Source organism: Hippocampus zosterae, chromosome 1 (genome assembly GCF_025434085.1).
Source record: "Hippocampus zosterae strain Florida chromosome 1, ASM2543408v3, whole genome shotgun sequence".
Classification (NCBI taxonomy): Eukaryota; Metazoa; Chordata; class Actinopteri; order Syngnathiformes; family Syngnathidae; genus Hippocampus; species Hippocampus zosterae.
The window spans coordinates 3,215,238-3,230,577 of record NC_067451.1 but is presented as its reverse complement, the minus strand read 5'-3'; the positions used below and the strand labels follow the sequence as shown (position 1 = coordinate 3,230,577).

Sequence of the window (15,340 nt, the reverse complement as noted above, 5' to 3'; positions counted from 1 at the left end):
AACGCTTCGAGTTTGTGTGCGCATAAATCGAGTGCTTCCCAAGGGCACAGACGCAGGGGTCTCGGACCAATCAATGGCCTGCATTCTTCCGCGCTGCCTGATGTCACCACTGGTGCGTTCAGGAAAAATTTGTCACTTCGACACCCCTTTCCTGAACGCTTGTGATTGTGGCGTTCATATATCTCAGCGTGTTACTGGCTAATTAAAATATGCATTGTTTACAACAGAACAAAAATGATCTACTGTATATGTCCCCATGATCAACGCCATATGAATTCGATGCATATTCACTGTTCGTTAGTAACCTGGACAATGACCGTGTTTGAAATTAATTGTTCGCTTCTCTGAAATCATCATATCAGTATTATTCATTACTTTATTTCATTTTAAGATGTTCCATTATGTAGTGCAATCAATACTTTAAAAAACGTTTCGGAAAATGAATAATCACTCCATCGCTTTGGTATTGTGACGTCACCGGTGGGCGTTCCTTCGTAAATGTCGGTAAAACATAGAACATGACATTCCACATTGTACTTGTTTTAACCTGAGATTATTTTACATAATTTACAGAAACAAAGCAAAATCTCATAAGTGCTGGGAAGTACAAAAGTACTTCCTGACGACACAAGTTTATTTTCTGGTTTCTTTCGAAACGGGTAACGGAACCCAATCACGGCAAGATTTCCCGCACGCACCTGAACGCAGCACTGCAAAGCACTGTGGGATTTTATGCCGGTCCCAAGCTTCTCGAAGGAACTGCAACGATGATGGTGAGTTCAGCGGCCTCTGCGACGTTCAATCTGTGTCCATCGTAGAGTTGGGTGGCGTGGCTTTATCCTCCGAAGAACCCGAGATGAAACACCGAGTCGTTCCTGTTTGCCGGGAAACATTATTTCAGCGGATGACGTAGTAAAACGCCTAAAAAGACCGTTAGCATTGGAAGGCTAACAACTGTCCATGGGCGTGAACGATGCTTCACGCGATGACAATAACACGACAAATCAAACGGATCGGAGTTGAAATGCAAATGGCAGTGCGCCCCTTTTAAGTTTGCCGTGTTACTACAATCTCTTATCTAGTCCGGGAAATGTGTTAGCGATGTAGTTGTTGGGTTAGCCGCTAGCCTCTTGGTCTGTGTGAAAGTAGGGAGTATTAGCACGGAGCATCACAAAAGAGCCTCGTCTTTCATTGAAATTTGGATTTAAATCGAGCCGCTTGCTAGAAGTCCACAAATAAAAAGATGATCGTACGTACTTGCAGTCATACATCGAGGACAGAGAGTGAATGCTAAACAGATTCATTGTGGTCCCCGTTGTGCTTGTCTACAGCCCACATCAGTGATCCTGTTGAAGGAGGGGACAGACACGTCTCAGGGAATCCCGCAGCTCATCAGCAACATCAATGCCTGTCAGGTCTGCAATTATTGCGACTTGTGTGTGTGTGTGTGCGTGCGTGTGTTCTGCTTAAGTAAGCATGCCTATCTGCCCCTTGCAGGTTATATCCGAGGCTGTGAGGACAACCCTGGGGCCCAGAGGGATGGACAAACTCATGGTCGACAGCAGAGGTGAGACGCACGGCAAGGAGAACGGCTTTCGCGTTGATCCCCTGGCGCCGGCATTGAAGGGAAGCTTTGTGTTTTCCAGGTAAGGCCACCATTTCCAACGACGGGGCCACCATCCTGAAGTTGCTAGATGTGGTCCACCCAGCAGCCAAGACCCTGGTGGACATTGCCCGCTCTCAGGACGCTGAGGTCTTGTTTATATCTAAAGCGAGAAGGCTTGTAAAAATCCACCACGAACGGTTTTTACATTTATGGTTGAATATGATAACTTTCTTTGCACTCTTTCAAAGGCAGCCATTTTCAAAAGAGAAAATCTATCGAGTGCCAGCCTATTTCGAGCATTCGGTTTGACCTTTCAAGGTTTACAGAATAGTCTGCTTTATGAGTAAACCCAGAAACTGACAAGTGAAATATTACTCTTATTTTGCCATAAAAAAAGTAAATCTTATTCAATTTATAGTAATAAGGATTAGAACATGAGTTCTTGCACCTAAATGACATTTTGACCCCCCACCCAAAAAAATACAGACTAAACATTTTGTGAAGGATATTTTATGCACAACAGTTTTATGCTCATAAATTTTGTGTTAGCGACTCACGTTTTTTTTTTCCTTTAAATTACCAAGACCAGAAAAGAGAGTGGGCGTTTGATGGCAAAATGATGGATTGACTAATATCACCACCAGTCTAACAATTTTACATTTGACAAACTTCACAAACTAATTGGACACTGTGTAGTGTAGTAGTAGTAGTCTTTAGTAGTGTGTACGTGCGTTCATCATGCATGTGCGAAGCAAGGAAGTGGCACTTTCCCCATTTAAATTCCTGCCCCAATCTGAAAATCTCTTATCATACCCAAACTCAGGTGGGGGACGGCACCACCTCGGTCACGCTCTTGGCCGCAGAGTTCCTGAAGCAGCTGAAGCCCTACGTGGAGGAGGGGCTCCACCCTCAGACCATCATCCGAGCATTCCGTACAGCGACCAACCTGGCTGTCGCAAAGATCAAGGAGATCGCCGTTCCTGTGAAGAAAGACGACAAACAGTAAGCGCTCGAGCGTCCTTGAAACCCCGCTCCAAGGGTTGTTTTCCTTACCCGTGTGCCGGTCTCCTCAGAGAGCAGCGGCAGTTGTTGGAAAAGTGTGCAGCCACAGCCCTCAACTCCAAGCTAATCGCCGTTCAGAAGGAGTTCTTCTCCAAGATGGTGGTGGACGCCGTCATGTCGCTGGATGAGCTGCTGTCCCTCAAGATGATCGGCATCAAGAAGGTTCAGGGAGGAGGACTGGAGGTCAGTTTCTTTGCCCCTACCCCCCAGCAAAGCAAAACCTTTACCTTCGGGCACACACACACACACGTCTTGTTTTCCCCAACTCAGGATTCCCAGTTGATTTCCGGAGTCGCCTTTAAGAAGACCTTCTCCTACGCCGGCTTCGAGATGCAGCCCAAGTCTTACGAGAATCCAAAGATTGCGCTGCTCAACATTGAGCTGGAGCTGAAAGCCGAGAAGGACAACGCCGAGGTTCGGGTGAAGTCAGTGGAGGTATGCGGACCGTCCCACCGCGGGCAGGGCGCCGGAGTCCCCTTTGGGTTTTTCACCGTCTGCCTCACGTCTGCAGGACTATCAGGCCATCGTGGACGCGGAGTGGAACATCCTTTACGACAAGTTGGAGAAGATCTACCAGTCGGGAGCTAAGGTGGTTCTGTCCAAGTTGCCCATCGGTGACGTGGCCACCCAGTACTTTGCCGACAGAGACTTGTTCTGTGCCGGGAGGGTCCAGGAGGAAGACATGAAGAGGACCATGATGGTAGGACCCCAGAACTCCTCTAACGTGGATTGTTACCTTTACAAGCGAAAAGATTTTCTCCGGTGTGCTTGGCGTGAGCCCGTTTATTTGAAGACAAACGATTATGTTGGGTGGATGGCAAAATATGGATACACGGGTGAATTGTCACACAACACTACCTTGTGTCATGTGACATCCAGGCCTGCGGGGGCTCTATCCAGACTTCTGTTGGTCATCTGACGGACGACGTGCTGGGCCAGTGTGAGCTCTTTGAGGAGGTCCAGATGGGAGGAGAAAGGTTGTCCTCTCAGTTTTTTTTGGGGGGGGGGGGGCAAGGGTTGTGGCACCTGCCTGTCGCTGACAGCTTGGGTTCTTGTTGTGTAGGTATAACTTGTTCAAGGGCTGCCCCAAGACCAAGACGTGCACCATCATCCTGCGAGGCGGAGCCGAGCAGTTCACCGAGGAGACTGAGCGCTCGCTGCACGACGCCATCATGATCGTGCGCAGAGCCATCAAGGTAAGCGGAAACTCGAAAACCGATCCTCGCAGCCGGCGTGAATATTTCCCCAGCTGACTGGCCTTTCCGCTCTTGTTTTGCAGAACGATTCCGTGGTTGCGGGTGGAGGAGCCGTGGAGATGGAGCTGTCCAAGTACCTGCGGTATTATTCGAGAACCATTCCGGGGAAGCAGCAGCTGCTGATCGGCGCCTACGCCAAGGCCCTGGAGATCATCCCCAGACAGCTGTGTGACAACGCCGGCTTTGACGCCACCAACATTTTGAACAAGCTGCGTGCCAAACACGCTCAGGTAGGAAAGCCGTCCACCTCGGGGGACTCGTATATTTACTCGATACATCAATTCGTGCATCGGTGTCATCAAATTCAAAACGGATGGCGTCATAGTCAAAAGTGGCCAGCGCAATCAAATGCTCCAGGAAAGTCGAGCAACCTGACGAGTGACTGACTTCCTCCCCCCCCCCACCCCTCCCCGCTCAGGGCGGCATGTGGTACGGCGTGGACATCAACAACGAGGACATCGCCGATAACTTTGTCGCCTGCGTGTGGGAGCCGTCCATCGTCCGCATCAACGCGCTGACCGCAGCCTCGGAGGCGGCCTGCCTCATCCTGTCTGTCGACGAGACCATCAAGAATCCGCGCAGCAGTGTCGACGGACCCCCGGGAGGCGGAAGGGGCAGAGGCCGCGGAAGACCTCACGGCCACTAAAGACCCCCCCCGCACACCCTCCACTTTTCAATTACATTGACGCCAACAGTTACACACACACGGGGAACCGAAGGTGTTGTTTAAACACAAATTTCAGCCCATTTTCTTTGAAGACATTTCATTAGCCCCCCACCCCCTCCCACCACCTGTGAGTTTCGGGTTTATTGTGTGTGTGTGTGTGAGACTTACCAAGCACGGCCTTCGTTTTGCAGGTTTGTCACCATCCTCGAGGCCCGCTTCTTCCTCTTGCGTTCTGTAACGGCTCATCTGGTTTTTGCTGATGTGACATCCAATGAAAAGCACTGAAAGGAACTGCGCCGTGTGCGTGTATTTATTGAACCATTCTTACAAACAATAAACGCACCGCTGAAATCAAACTTATCGATGACTTGCGTGTGTTACTTTCAACACTGGGACACGGCGATCAAAAACGAGGCTGTTATTGCGTAAAATAACCAGTGATTAATCCTGGAAAGTAAATCCATCTCACCGTGAAAGTCCACAAGTGGCTGATCGAGACCTTATTATTCGGACTACACCACAATTCCTGCTCGTTGCATTCTGAGCTTCTCCCAGCTTGTAGCTCATTGCTAATTGACAGCCATGTTGGACTGTGCTAGGTAGTACGGTGGATTAAAATAGTCACGGGATATTCTCACTCCAGGTAAGAAAAAAAAAATCAGAAAAGCTGTAAAACAATTGGACACTATATCGCCGACTCCCCCCAAAACGAGTACGATGTCATTCTTAGTCTTTTCACGTTTTCGGTCATTTTCCAGAAACATGTCCGATTCATTCTGAAGTCAAGACTTTGAAACTCCCTGGCGCCACAAATGTTCACGACTGGAATCTATTTGGATATCTCACTGCTCAGTTAGACAGGAAGTCAATGGACGCATTGACGGAGCGTTTGGACGCGACGTCCACGGCCGTCACTTTGATTTCGGTATCCCCAAACTGCATGGTGGCCCTGATCTCCCTCCTCGCCGGGCCTCCCGCAGCGGGCGGTAGTAACGGCTGCGGCAGTTCCAACGTGACCGTTCCGCACTTCCTCACCCCCGGGTCCGAGATGTACGTGACGTCGTCGGTGGCGCTGCAGTAGATGTTGATGACGATCTTCCTTTGGCAGGGGCGCGCGGGCGTGTAGCTCCGCCGCACCACCTCGCCCAGAGCTACCGATTGGTCCACGGACACGAAGCGGTCCAGGATGTCGGTGCACCACTGCCGGTCGTCCTTGATGAGGAGCTTGTCCCGGGGGTGGCGCCCCTCCACAAAGCGGTTCAAGACGCCCACGCCGTACGTCAGCGGGCATCGACGCACTCGCACCTGTGAGGCGCCATCCATGCAATGAGCTATTAAAACTGTTAAGTTTGGCAACATCGCTCCCCACTATGCTAGTTTCTGTTAGCCTGTCTATGGCATTTCACATTGTATGTTAGCATTATGCTATCTGTCTGTCTTTTTTTTTTTACGTGCCGTTTTGTTTTGTTTTTATTGGCGTGTCCTCACCACAGTCGGGTCGAGCCCAAACAACACCGCCCCCTTCAGGATGGTCAGACCGACGTTGTGCGGGATGATGATGCGGCAAAGACATCCGAGCGCTTTGTGGACGGCTTTCTGCAGCATGGGCGACTCGGCGAATCCGCCCACCAGGAAGAGGAAACGCACGTCGCGCACCTCGGGTTTCGACATCAGCTCTTCTGCAACAGCGCAGCGGGAAAAAAAAGGACGTGTGAAGAAGTTTCAGTCCAGGTTTCGAATGTGGGATTTATCAAACCTATGAAACTTTTTATGTATTTTTAAATTAAGAAAAATACATTACACAACATCCAGTAAATACAATAACGTGGGATGTAAAGAATGAAGCAACGATGCTTCGATTCAATTCATACTGTAGTGGTGCTTCTGGTGTGCGCGCGTTGACCACGTGGGGGCGGTATAATGCATAGTCGTTCCTCATAGAGATAAAAAAAAAAACATGCCTCTGAGAGTTGTTCCACGCTCTTTCTTGATGTCTTGCTGTTGCTTAAATCTCCGTTGCTTGAGGCTTTATAACACTGCAACCCCGATGCTGTTCATTTGTCCGTCGATAGTGGTGTGCGTTGTGTGTTTTTATTCACCTAAACTGACTTATTTGCCTTCCGTACCAAAGGCCTATGAATACTTTTGCTATGCCTGAATATTCCAAGGCTCAAGGAAGGTTTGTCTCTTGCTTTTGCCGTCTTTCCCATTGTCTCTGCACGCCCCATCACCCCCCAAAAAAGAAAGCCAAATATATACAGGTATATTTATTTTTTTCTCTGTAATTTGGGGCAGCTGAATCCAGTCATGAGATTGGTTCCTTTGAAGTGGTTTTAGTTTTCAGCGACATTGACAACTGACAAAAACTTGTTTTGAGATTTGACAAAATGTACTTTGATCGTTACTTTAAAAGTAGTGCTCATGCTTTGACATCACCTGTTTTGCATGACAAAATAATCCGCATTTACCGCTAAAGTGTAATTTCTGAATTTGTTTGCTTGATTTTCACTTGAAACATGATTTGCACATCAAAGGCCCCCCTTTCATAATAAAAAAAAGAAAAGAAAGAATACTGGATGGACATGCTTGAAAAAACAGATAAAACCTCAAACTTGGGTATTCTTAAAAACCAGAGCCGACTCAGAAAAAATAAAAAAATTAAACAGATTTAGCGACATCAAAAATACCGCAAAAGCATGTCAACTTTCTGGTCACCAAAATGCGCGTTGACCAGTGTTAGTCTAATGAATGTAATTATTCTCACCAATGTGTTGCACAATATTCGTGATGGTGGGCTGGAAGAGCTCGTTCATGGCTTCCTGGCTAAGTCGCAGCATGCCCTGCGACGACCACTTGACGATGTTCATACTGGAAAGCACAAAGAGTGGCGGTCAAGGGAGAAAACGTTTTAAAAAGCTCCACGACAAATCCCGCGACGGTGACGTCTCGATAGCGGACAGCGGGAGTAATGCAGGACTCAGGAGTAGTACTGACTTGCTTCTCCTCAGGGCGGCCTCCACGCTCTGCCCCCTGTGTCTTTTGTAGTAGTCGATGAAGGAGAAGGGCAGCGAGATGTTGAGGGCGTTGGCCCCGCCCGGCGCCGCCGTCCGCTTCCTGGCCTCGAACGCAATGGTGAGGTCCACCCAGGCAGCCGGCCGCTTGGTTTTGAAGCTCTGGATGAAGTCGTCCCCAAAGATCTGGCTGAGCATGGACTCGAAGGCCAGGTCCACGCCCACGGCTCCATACGGACCACCTTAAAGGAAGACGGACTGTCGGAGAGGGCCGGAAGAATCCGTGTATTGTCCGTGCTTTCCATTTGTCCGCCATTCATTCATTCATTCATTCATTCATCTTCCATACCGCTTGATCTTCACTAGGGTCGCGGGGGGTGCTGGAGCCCATCCCAGCCGTCTCCAGGCAGTAGGCGGGGGACACCCTGAATCGGTTGCCAGCCAATCGCAGGGCACACAGAAACGAACAACCATTCGCACTCACACTCACACCTAGGGACAATTCAGAGTGTTCAATCAGCCTGCCATGCATATTTTTGGAATGTGGGAGGAAACCGGAGCACCCGGAGAAAACCCACGCAGGCCCGGGGAGAACATGCAAACTCCACAGAGGGAGGCCGGAGCTGGAATCGAACCTGGTACCTCTGCACTGTGAAGCCGACGTGCTAACCACTGGACTACCGGGCCGCCCATTTGTCCGCCATTTATTCAACAATTTTCTGTTCGATTGAGCAAAAAATATGGAGTCGCTTTTTCATTGCCAATTGGAACATAAAAAGAACAAAGGACACACTCTGGGGGCGGGGGGCTTCAAATGGCACCTGAGGCCTTGTACAGTTCTTTCAGCGTCCCCTGCGGCTGCTCGATTTGATGGACCGTCAGATCCACCGTTCCTCCTCCGCAGTCTGCTACAATGTACTTGTCACCTGCAGGACATGGTAGCCATCAGTGCAAGTACTACTTGAAAAAAATAAAAACATGGACAAAAAAAAAAAAGGGATGGGCGAGTACCGATATCGGGTTTCGGTATCGCTCCGACACTGATACCAAGGTGCCCTTTTCAGGAACTAAATGCCGCACATGGCTGACAGAATGTTTTTTTTTTTCCAAATGAACTCTCTATAAGTATATGTATGGCTTATGTTAATGCTTCGGGTGTATTAGTGTACTGCTATTTATTTGATGACTCAAATACTCAGCAGTTCCTGACTTTTTGGGTTCTTGTATGTACATTTTGTAAAACGATAGAAATATGATGTATCAAAATTACAAGTGGTATCAGTTACAAGGTGTTGGTATCAGTCAGGCCTCAAGAGATGAGTGCTCGTATTATTCTGAAAAAAGCGCTGTTAACTTTCACCCAAAAGAAAAAAAAGGGGCTTTTTTTTCACCCCCTTAATGTTTCTTTTCGACCGGCACAAACAGCCTTCAGGAATTTTAGATTACTGCACTCCCTTCGCGCCAGTGTTTATGATATGTCCTGCGATAAAGCTCTGCTTTTGGTTCAGGTATGCCGAATGCAGCAGAAAAGAAAATTGAAAAGCATGCGTGCGTGTGTGGAGAGGAAGGAGAGCTGCTAGGGTTCAACGGGGTGTGCGCGTGGTTCTGAAAGCGGCATTTAATCGCAGAAAAATGACTCACGTTCCTATTTTACAATCCTTTCACTTGAACGGCAGCCATTTCGTTCCTCCGAGAGCGCCATTCATGCCCGTTTGGGCAGGAGAGGCGGAAATGCTGTCTCGCGACCAGCCGGCAGGAAGGTGAAAGTTCAAAATCTTCAATGCAACACGAAAAGGACAAAGATGTAAACCGTACCGGTCTGCAGCTCGGACCACAGCTCCCCGGTTCCGCTCTCCACGATGAAGGTCCTGCTGTGTCGGGATCGCCTCAACTGCTCCCGGGCTGCCACACACACAAGACAGCAAGGCTCGACTTTGGATTGCCATTCATGTGTGTGTGCGTGTGTGTGTGTGTGTGTGTGTTTGTGTGTGTAATACAAAACAAAGAAAAGCCCAGTGACATGCAGCCCACAAATGAGTAGATGACGCTCCAAATCTGGAAACAATTTACATATGAGTAAAACAATTGTGCATATGTGTGTGTGTGTGTGTGTGTGTGTGTGTATACAAATGACACCACTGTTATTATTTGTATTTTTTTCACAGTGAATTGAGGTGGCAAAAGAGCTGAACTAACAAAACTGTGACGACGGTGCCAAGTATGTGAGTGGAGCGTAAACAATGACAACATCATAAAGGGAGCGAGAGTGAAGTGAAGGAAAAGAAATGGAGTCCAAACGACATGGCAGGAGGGGGTGAGATCATAGACCGCCTGCACCTTGTTCCAATTACAATATCCTGTGTTTAGTGTACATCTTTGTGTGTGTGTGTGTGAGTGAGTGTGTGTCGGCTTGAATGGTTTCTCAGTGACTTGTAAGTGGAGCTGTGCAGCGGAAAGGGGGTGGGTGAAATATTCTTACGCCGAAGCACGCCTTGGGCCCCCGCTGCCCCGTTTGAACGCGTGGTGCATATTTTGACCTTCTTGCAAAACAGTGCGACTCAAGCACACAAACGGGCGCGTTGCCCCACCTTGCCTAAAGCTGGAGTCAAAAGGCCGCGATCCGCTCACATCCACGCCGTTCGCCATCGGCTGCAGGCTCAGGTCGGTCACCTGGTGTAGGCGGAGCTTGCGGCAGTAAATGGAGGCGGCCTCCGGTTCGAGAGCGATGAGGAGTTGCTCGGGACAATCCGGGGACACCAGACCTGCCTGGAAGGAGGAGGAGGAACCAGAGAAAAAAAAAACAAGCGTCGGGATGAGTCCAAAGTGCCTTTGGCATCCTCAGCAGAATATAATAATGGAATTTTGAGGGGGAAAAATAGGCGGCATTTGCACACGTAAGCAGTAAATCTTAAAATGCATTTCCTTCATTTTAAACATTTTTTTCCCATTCAATGTGGATGCATTTTTAGCAAGTTCCACACACTACTCTGCTAATTAAAGGCTGTGTAATATGTGGTAAAAAAAAAGTCAAACCCCAAAAATGCCCACCCTCCCTGTCAGCAACCAAGTTTTATATATATTTATATTTATAGTTATGGAGTAACTGTCCCTCGAGGGGACCCTCTGATATTTTCAGTGACATTTACACTCATGTTTCCTAATTTTCATCATCTTGTTGTGTATGTGGTTGGATGTGGTCACGCCTGACATGTCTCCTCTGTCATCGATGAACTTTGGACTAATATAAAAAAATTTCTGAAAGGTTTTTTTTTTTGGTTAAACAAACTGTGTCATGTTGCTAAATTGAGGTGCGGAATGTGCTCGTTAATTGGTAGCGTTCGCCCAAAATGTCCACTCTGTGCCTGTCCACCCTGTCACATATTTTGTTGTTTACATGTACATAGCCTCCTTGCTATTTCATTAAAAAAAAAAAAAAAAGAAAAAGTGTGCACTGTACTGTCTATACTGTAAGTGTGTGTTGGTGTATGCGGGTGAGCGCAGGGCGGTGTCTGCTCACGACTTCCCGTGTTTGTATGCCGGTCTCGCTCATTGTTCTGCCGATGACATCACGAACAGTTGGAAGCACGCGCGCACACACCCGAAAACTGCTCCGAACGTGCATCCACGCCAGCGCTGTAGTAAACGCAGGTGTCGGTGTAGCTCGCAAAGTCCTCCAAAAACAAAACGCGGCGCCGTGTCGTTTGTGGCACTAACCAGGTAGGCGGCCTCTCTCATGAACTGTTTGGCAGGTTGCCGCCACACGGCAGGGACGGTGATCACCCATCTGATCTCGTCCCCCTCCAGCACGGAAGAGGTCTGCTCCTTCACCTCCTAAAACGACCTCCGGGTTAGCTTCCTTTGCCGGCGCTAACGTTTGCCAACGCGCGCTAACGTGCCGTACCTTTAGGGCGTGCTCCCTGAAGAAGCGCAGCGCGTGAGCGAACACCTCAATGGCTGCCACCCGTCGGCCGTTAACCGCCTCCAGCTCGGTCTCCATCGTGAGATCCTGCAGCAAAGGCGGGATTCACATGAATAGACGTGAATTTTTCTTTGTGTGTCGCATTACTTTGTCTGTTGGGAGAAGTTTCACTCGTTTCGGACTCAGCCATTGGGCCATGTTTTTATTCCTGAAAATGAACATCCTCCTTCAAAAGAAACTTCAAATTAAGATTTTCAGATCACCAAAAAAAGTCATCTGATTGGCTAGCCCGACGGCGAGCACTAAGGTACGCAGTCTTTTTCTTTCAGTCATGTCAGCCAATAGCGGGCTTATAAAATTTGGCGAGAGCAAACATGGAGAACTGAAATTAGCCACAATTTCATATATATATATATATATATATATATATATATACACATATACATATACATATATATACATATACATATACATATATACATATATATACATATACATATACATATACATATATATATATATACATATATATACATATACATATATATATATACATATATATACATATACATATACATATACATATATATACATATACATATATATATATATATATATATATATATATATATATATTTTAAAGGTGAAGCAACCTGCAGATTCTGTGAGAAGACAGTTTTGGGCACATCCCCTTGCAGAGGCACCACGAAGAGACGAAATTGATTTTGGGGTTAATCTGCACACGGGGTAAATAAAGCAAAGGGTTTCATGCCATCTAAGAAAAGTCGTGAGCATCATGGAATTTGTCTAATTTTGTAGTCGTGAAAATACTATTTGTCGCTAACTCTTTGATCCCATCTGGACTTGGACTCAGACCTTGTGGACTCGGACATGACTTGGACTTGCTAGAGGTGGAGCTGACTAAAGACCTTAATCGGTACCCGTACTTTTATCCATCTTTGTTTTTCGGCACAAGGACGTTTGTCACGTCTGCACCGGTGTGGAAACCAAAGCTCACTCACACAAGTGCTGTGGATCTTCATCTTGAACTTATCAAAGTAGAGCCACTGCCGGGCCTCGTCTGGATCCAGGTCGTGGTAAAAGTCCCGTGCCGCGAACCCAAAACTGTGGAAGCGCAAGTCGGGCGTCAACAGCAGACACGTGGGGCTCTTTTGATTGGCTACGCCGGGGTCGCCGCCCTCCCAGCGCCTGCATATAACAGATTGGGGGTGGGGGGGGACAAAAATCCAACTTAACCCTCGTAGTCTACCGCTTGCGATAAATGTAAAATTATGTCTTTGAATCAAAGGCAAGGACATTCGGAAAAACACAAGAGAGCTGAAACGTATGGGGGGGGGTTCTAAAATGGCCTAAATTTCATGATGTCACCGGCTGATCATTCTCAGGCATTGCAGCAATAATAAAAAAGGTTTTGATTCCGTAATCTTCACAATTTACATATTTTGCATCATAGAGACCCATTATAATTCATATTTTTGAATGCATTGTAAACCTAATGTGTTAACATGATTTCACGCGATTTTTACGTCAATCGCTTTGTTTTCGCTTGGACAGACGTACGCATGCCACATTGTTGGGTTGAGGTCATTCCAATTGTGCAACTTTTAGGTGGCGCCAGAGGATCACAAACGAGTTTGCCTTTTTGCAGGAGGACGTCCGGTCGGGATTGTTAGTAGGGCTTGGTTGGGACCTCCAGACACATTTTTTTTTCCTTTTGCAAAAAATAAAGAATAAAAAATCCCAAAGAACTAATAAAAACTATATATGTATGGATAGCAACAGATGCCTCTGAACATTTTGAGTGTTTGAAAAAAAAATAAGAATGTTTGTATCACACAAAATACATCATTACAAAAATTGTAAAATACGTAACTTAGGGTTTTTTTTCATTTGAAGGACCCAAGGGTTAAACTTAGAAAATAGATTAAAAAGCGAGAAGCCGTCTTACTTCATCATGTGTATGGCTTCCGAGTCCTCGGTGAAGCTGAAAGCGTAGCCGCTGGAGGTTGTGCCAAAGTCTATTGCCACGACAACTGAGAACGGACAGGCCATGCGTGGTCTGACCTCCACCCTCTGAGGATCAAAAGCAGAATTGAATAAGTGACGATTAATCAGGTGCAAGCGAAAGTATACAACTTTCAGTGTTGTTACAAACCGTTTGCATGTGTGTGTGTGTTGTGTGTGTGTGTGTGTTGTGTGTGTTGTTACCGGTGAGGGTGACGGTGTGAGGGGTTCAATACTGCAGTCGGTTCTCGAATTGGCTGATGACGAGGGCACTGATAAATTGTCACCTACAAAAAAAGAGAACGGATGAGGAGATGATGAGAAAAGCTCCATGTTGGAAAATCCCGCGAAGCAGCGAGTGGAAAGGCTTATCGGGGGGGGGGGGGGGGGGGGTCGGTAGGCTGACACGCACTGATTAATGTACTGTAACATTTCTCCTCCCTGCTCATTAGCGCTTTAGCGTTGTGAATACTCTTGGCTTCAGATGTGGGACTGAATGAGAAGAAACGACTGGAATGTCTCGGGAATAATCAAGTGGGAGAAGCGCACGCGGAGTTCAAAGATAAGAGCGTAATAACAACATTGCCGTAGGAATGACTCTCACTTGGCGATGGGAGGCTGCTGGAGTCCGGCTGCTCCGCGTCAGCCATCTTTACAGGTGCGGCGATCTGAGAGGGGGCCGCAAAATGACAAAGTCACGTCATATTACCGCGGCGAGGGTTGAAACAAATAGCACAAAAGGGTTCGTCTTCAGGACGACCTTGCATTTGGGGCGGTTTTAGCTGTAATTAACCACAGGTGAGAAGGTGTGAGTAAGCAAGCAACATTGCATGACATGCACAAATCTACAACGCTTTCCCAGCAGCGTTTGTTCCTGAACAAAACTTCAAATAATCTGCAATCGCTCTTTCTGCACCAACTTGTATCTGTAAAGTTCCTCAAGATGATGACGTCAAAAATGAGTGCAAATGTTTGGAAAACTCACGCTCTTGAGAAGTCTTTGTGCCCTTCAGGAGTGAGGATGCCTTTCTTCAAACGCAAAACTGTCGAAGAGTTTCTTCCTGGAGCAAAAGGGGCCACTTTTTTTCCCCCCCCAAAGGGCTGGGGCGTTCAGTGAGTGCAGCCTCAAACTCCTTTCTCTCCGCTCTGCACTAGAGGGGCTGAGAAGAGTGGCGAAACACACATAAGTATCAGGAATGGGAGGACTGTGACAGCACAGGGGAGGGCATTTACCTACATTTGTGTGTGTGTGTGTGTGTGCAAGATGGAGACTGAGGGTGCTCTATTCTTGGGTGGAGAAGAGGGTGTATTGCGTTTCACATTGTGTCGGTTCGCCTTTCTTGCATTATCAACTCTGCCGTTTAATTGCTTCTTCCTGTCATCTTTTGTGCTTCTCTTTTCATTTATGCCTCAATGAGCATGGAATGTAAAAGAGTGTACTGATGTGTTATGTCCCGTTTCCGCACTGGCTCTGTGTTTGCAAAATAGATTAGCTGGTCAGAACACGTACACACACGCACGCGCATTCGCACACGCGAGACACAGCAGAGTAATTCAATTTTAAAATCTGGAAGCCATTACCTGACATGTATCCCCCACGCTGCCCCAAATCCAAGAGGCCCCGATACGGACCCCTGCCATCACATGGCTTTTCTTCTTAGTTTATGTAACCCATTCTCGACTGCGTCGTTTACTCTTGTGTTTGCCGTGTTTTAGCAGCTTTGCGTTAGCTGTGATGACTCAATGGCCACCGGCCAGTTTTGAGACAGAAAAACCTAAAACAGATGCCAAACG

General features: G+C 47.4%; 2 protein-coding genes and 1 long non-coding RNA gene across 3 annotated transcripts in view; 2 read left to right on the top strand and 1 right to left on the bottom strand.

The window, feature by feature from the left end:
* LOC127602020 (uncharacterized) overlaps nt 1–15,340 on the top strand; it is a 40,442-nt gene that overhangs the window by 7,372 nt on the left and 17,730 nt on the right. The window lies entirely within an intron of this gene.
* Nucleotides 678–4,947, top strand: cct7 (chaperonin containing TCP1, subunit 7 (eta)). Its single transcript, XM_052067264.1, has 12 exons — nt 678–773; nt 1,332–1,415; nt 1,498–1,567; nt 1,647–1,753; nt 2,430–2,608; nt 2,680–2,851; nt 2,939–3,103; nt 3,180–3,368; nt 3,548–3,645; nt 3,732–3,864; nt 3,948–4,154; nt 4,343–4,947. The coding sequence occupies exons 1-12, from the start codon at nt 768–770 to the stop codon at nt 4,568–4,570; spliced, it is 1,638 nt and encodes a 545-aa protein (XP_051923224.1). The 5' UTR covers nt 678–767; the 3' UTR covers nt 4,571–4,947.
* Nucleotides 4,888–14,214, bottom strand: hspa12b (heat shock protein 12B). The gene is made up of 13 exons (XM_052067137.1): nt 14,151–14,214; nt 13,751–13,833; nt 13,491–13,615; nt 12,544–12,730; nt 11,504–11,608; nt 11,317–11,433; nt 10,191–10,368; nt 9,418–9,504; nt 8,424–8,528; nt 7,586–7,844; nt 7,356–7,459; nt 6,080–6,270; nt 4,888–5,896 (listed from the first exon to the last, which is right to left on the bottom strand). The coding sequence occupies exons 1-13, from the start codon at nt 14,194–14,196 to the stop codon at nt 5,441–5,443; spliced, it is 2,043 nt and encodes a 680-aa protein (XP_051923097.1). The 5' UTR covers nt 14,197–14,214; the 3' UTR covers nt 4,888–5,440.

What these genes read in the sequence shown, in the direction of transcription:
- cct7 (XM_052067264.1), top strand. An exon ending in CCCGCTCTCAGGACGCTGAG is followed by an intron (nt 1,754 to 2,429) that starts GTCTTGTTTATA and finishes ACCCAAACTCAG; the next exon opens with GTGGGGGACGGCACCACCTC. An exon ending in TGCGTGCCAAACACGCTCAG is followed by an intron (nt 4,155 to 4,342) that starts GTAGGAAAGCCG and finishes CTCCCCGCTCAG; the next exon opens with GGCGGCATGTGGTACGGCGT.
- hspa12b (XM_052067137.1), bottom strand. Translation starts at nt 14,196, where the DNA reads ATGGCTGACGCGGAGCAGCCGGACTCCAGCAGCCTCCCATCGCCAA. An exon ending in TCACACCGTCACCCTCACCG is followed by an intron (nt 13,616 to 13,750) that starts GTAACAACACAC and finishes TTTGATCCTCAG; the next exon opens with AGGGTGGAGGTCAGACCACG. An exon ending in GAATATTGTGCAACACATTG is followed by an intron (nt 6,271 to 7,355) that starts GTGAGAATAATT and finishes GCGCTGTTGCAG; the next exon opens with AAGAGCTGATGTCGAAACCC.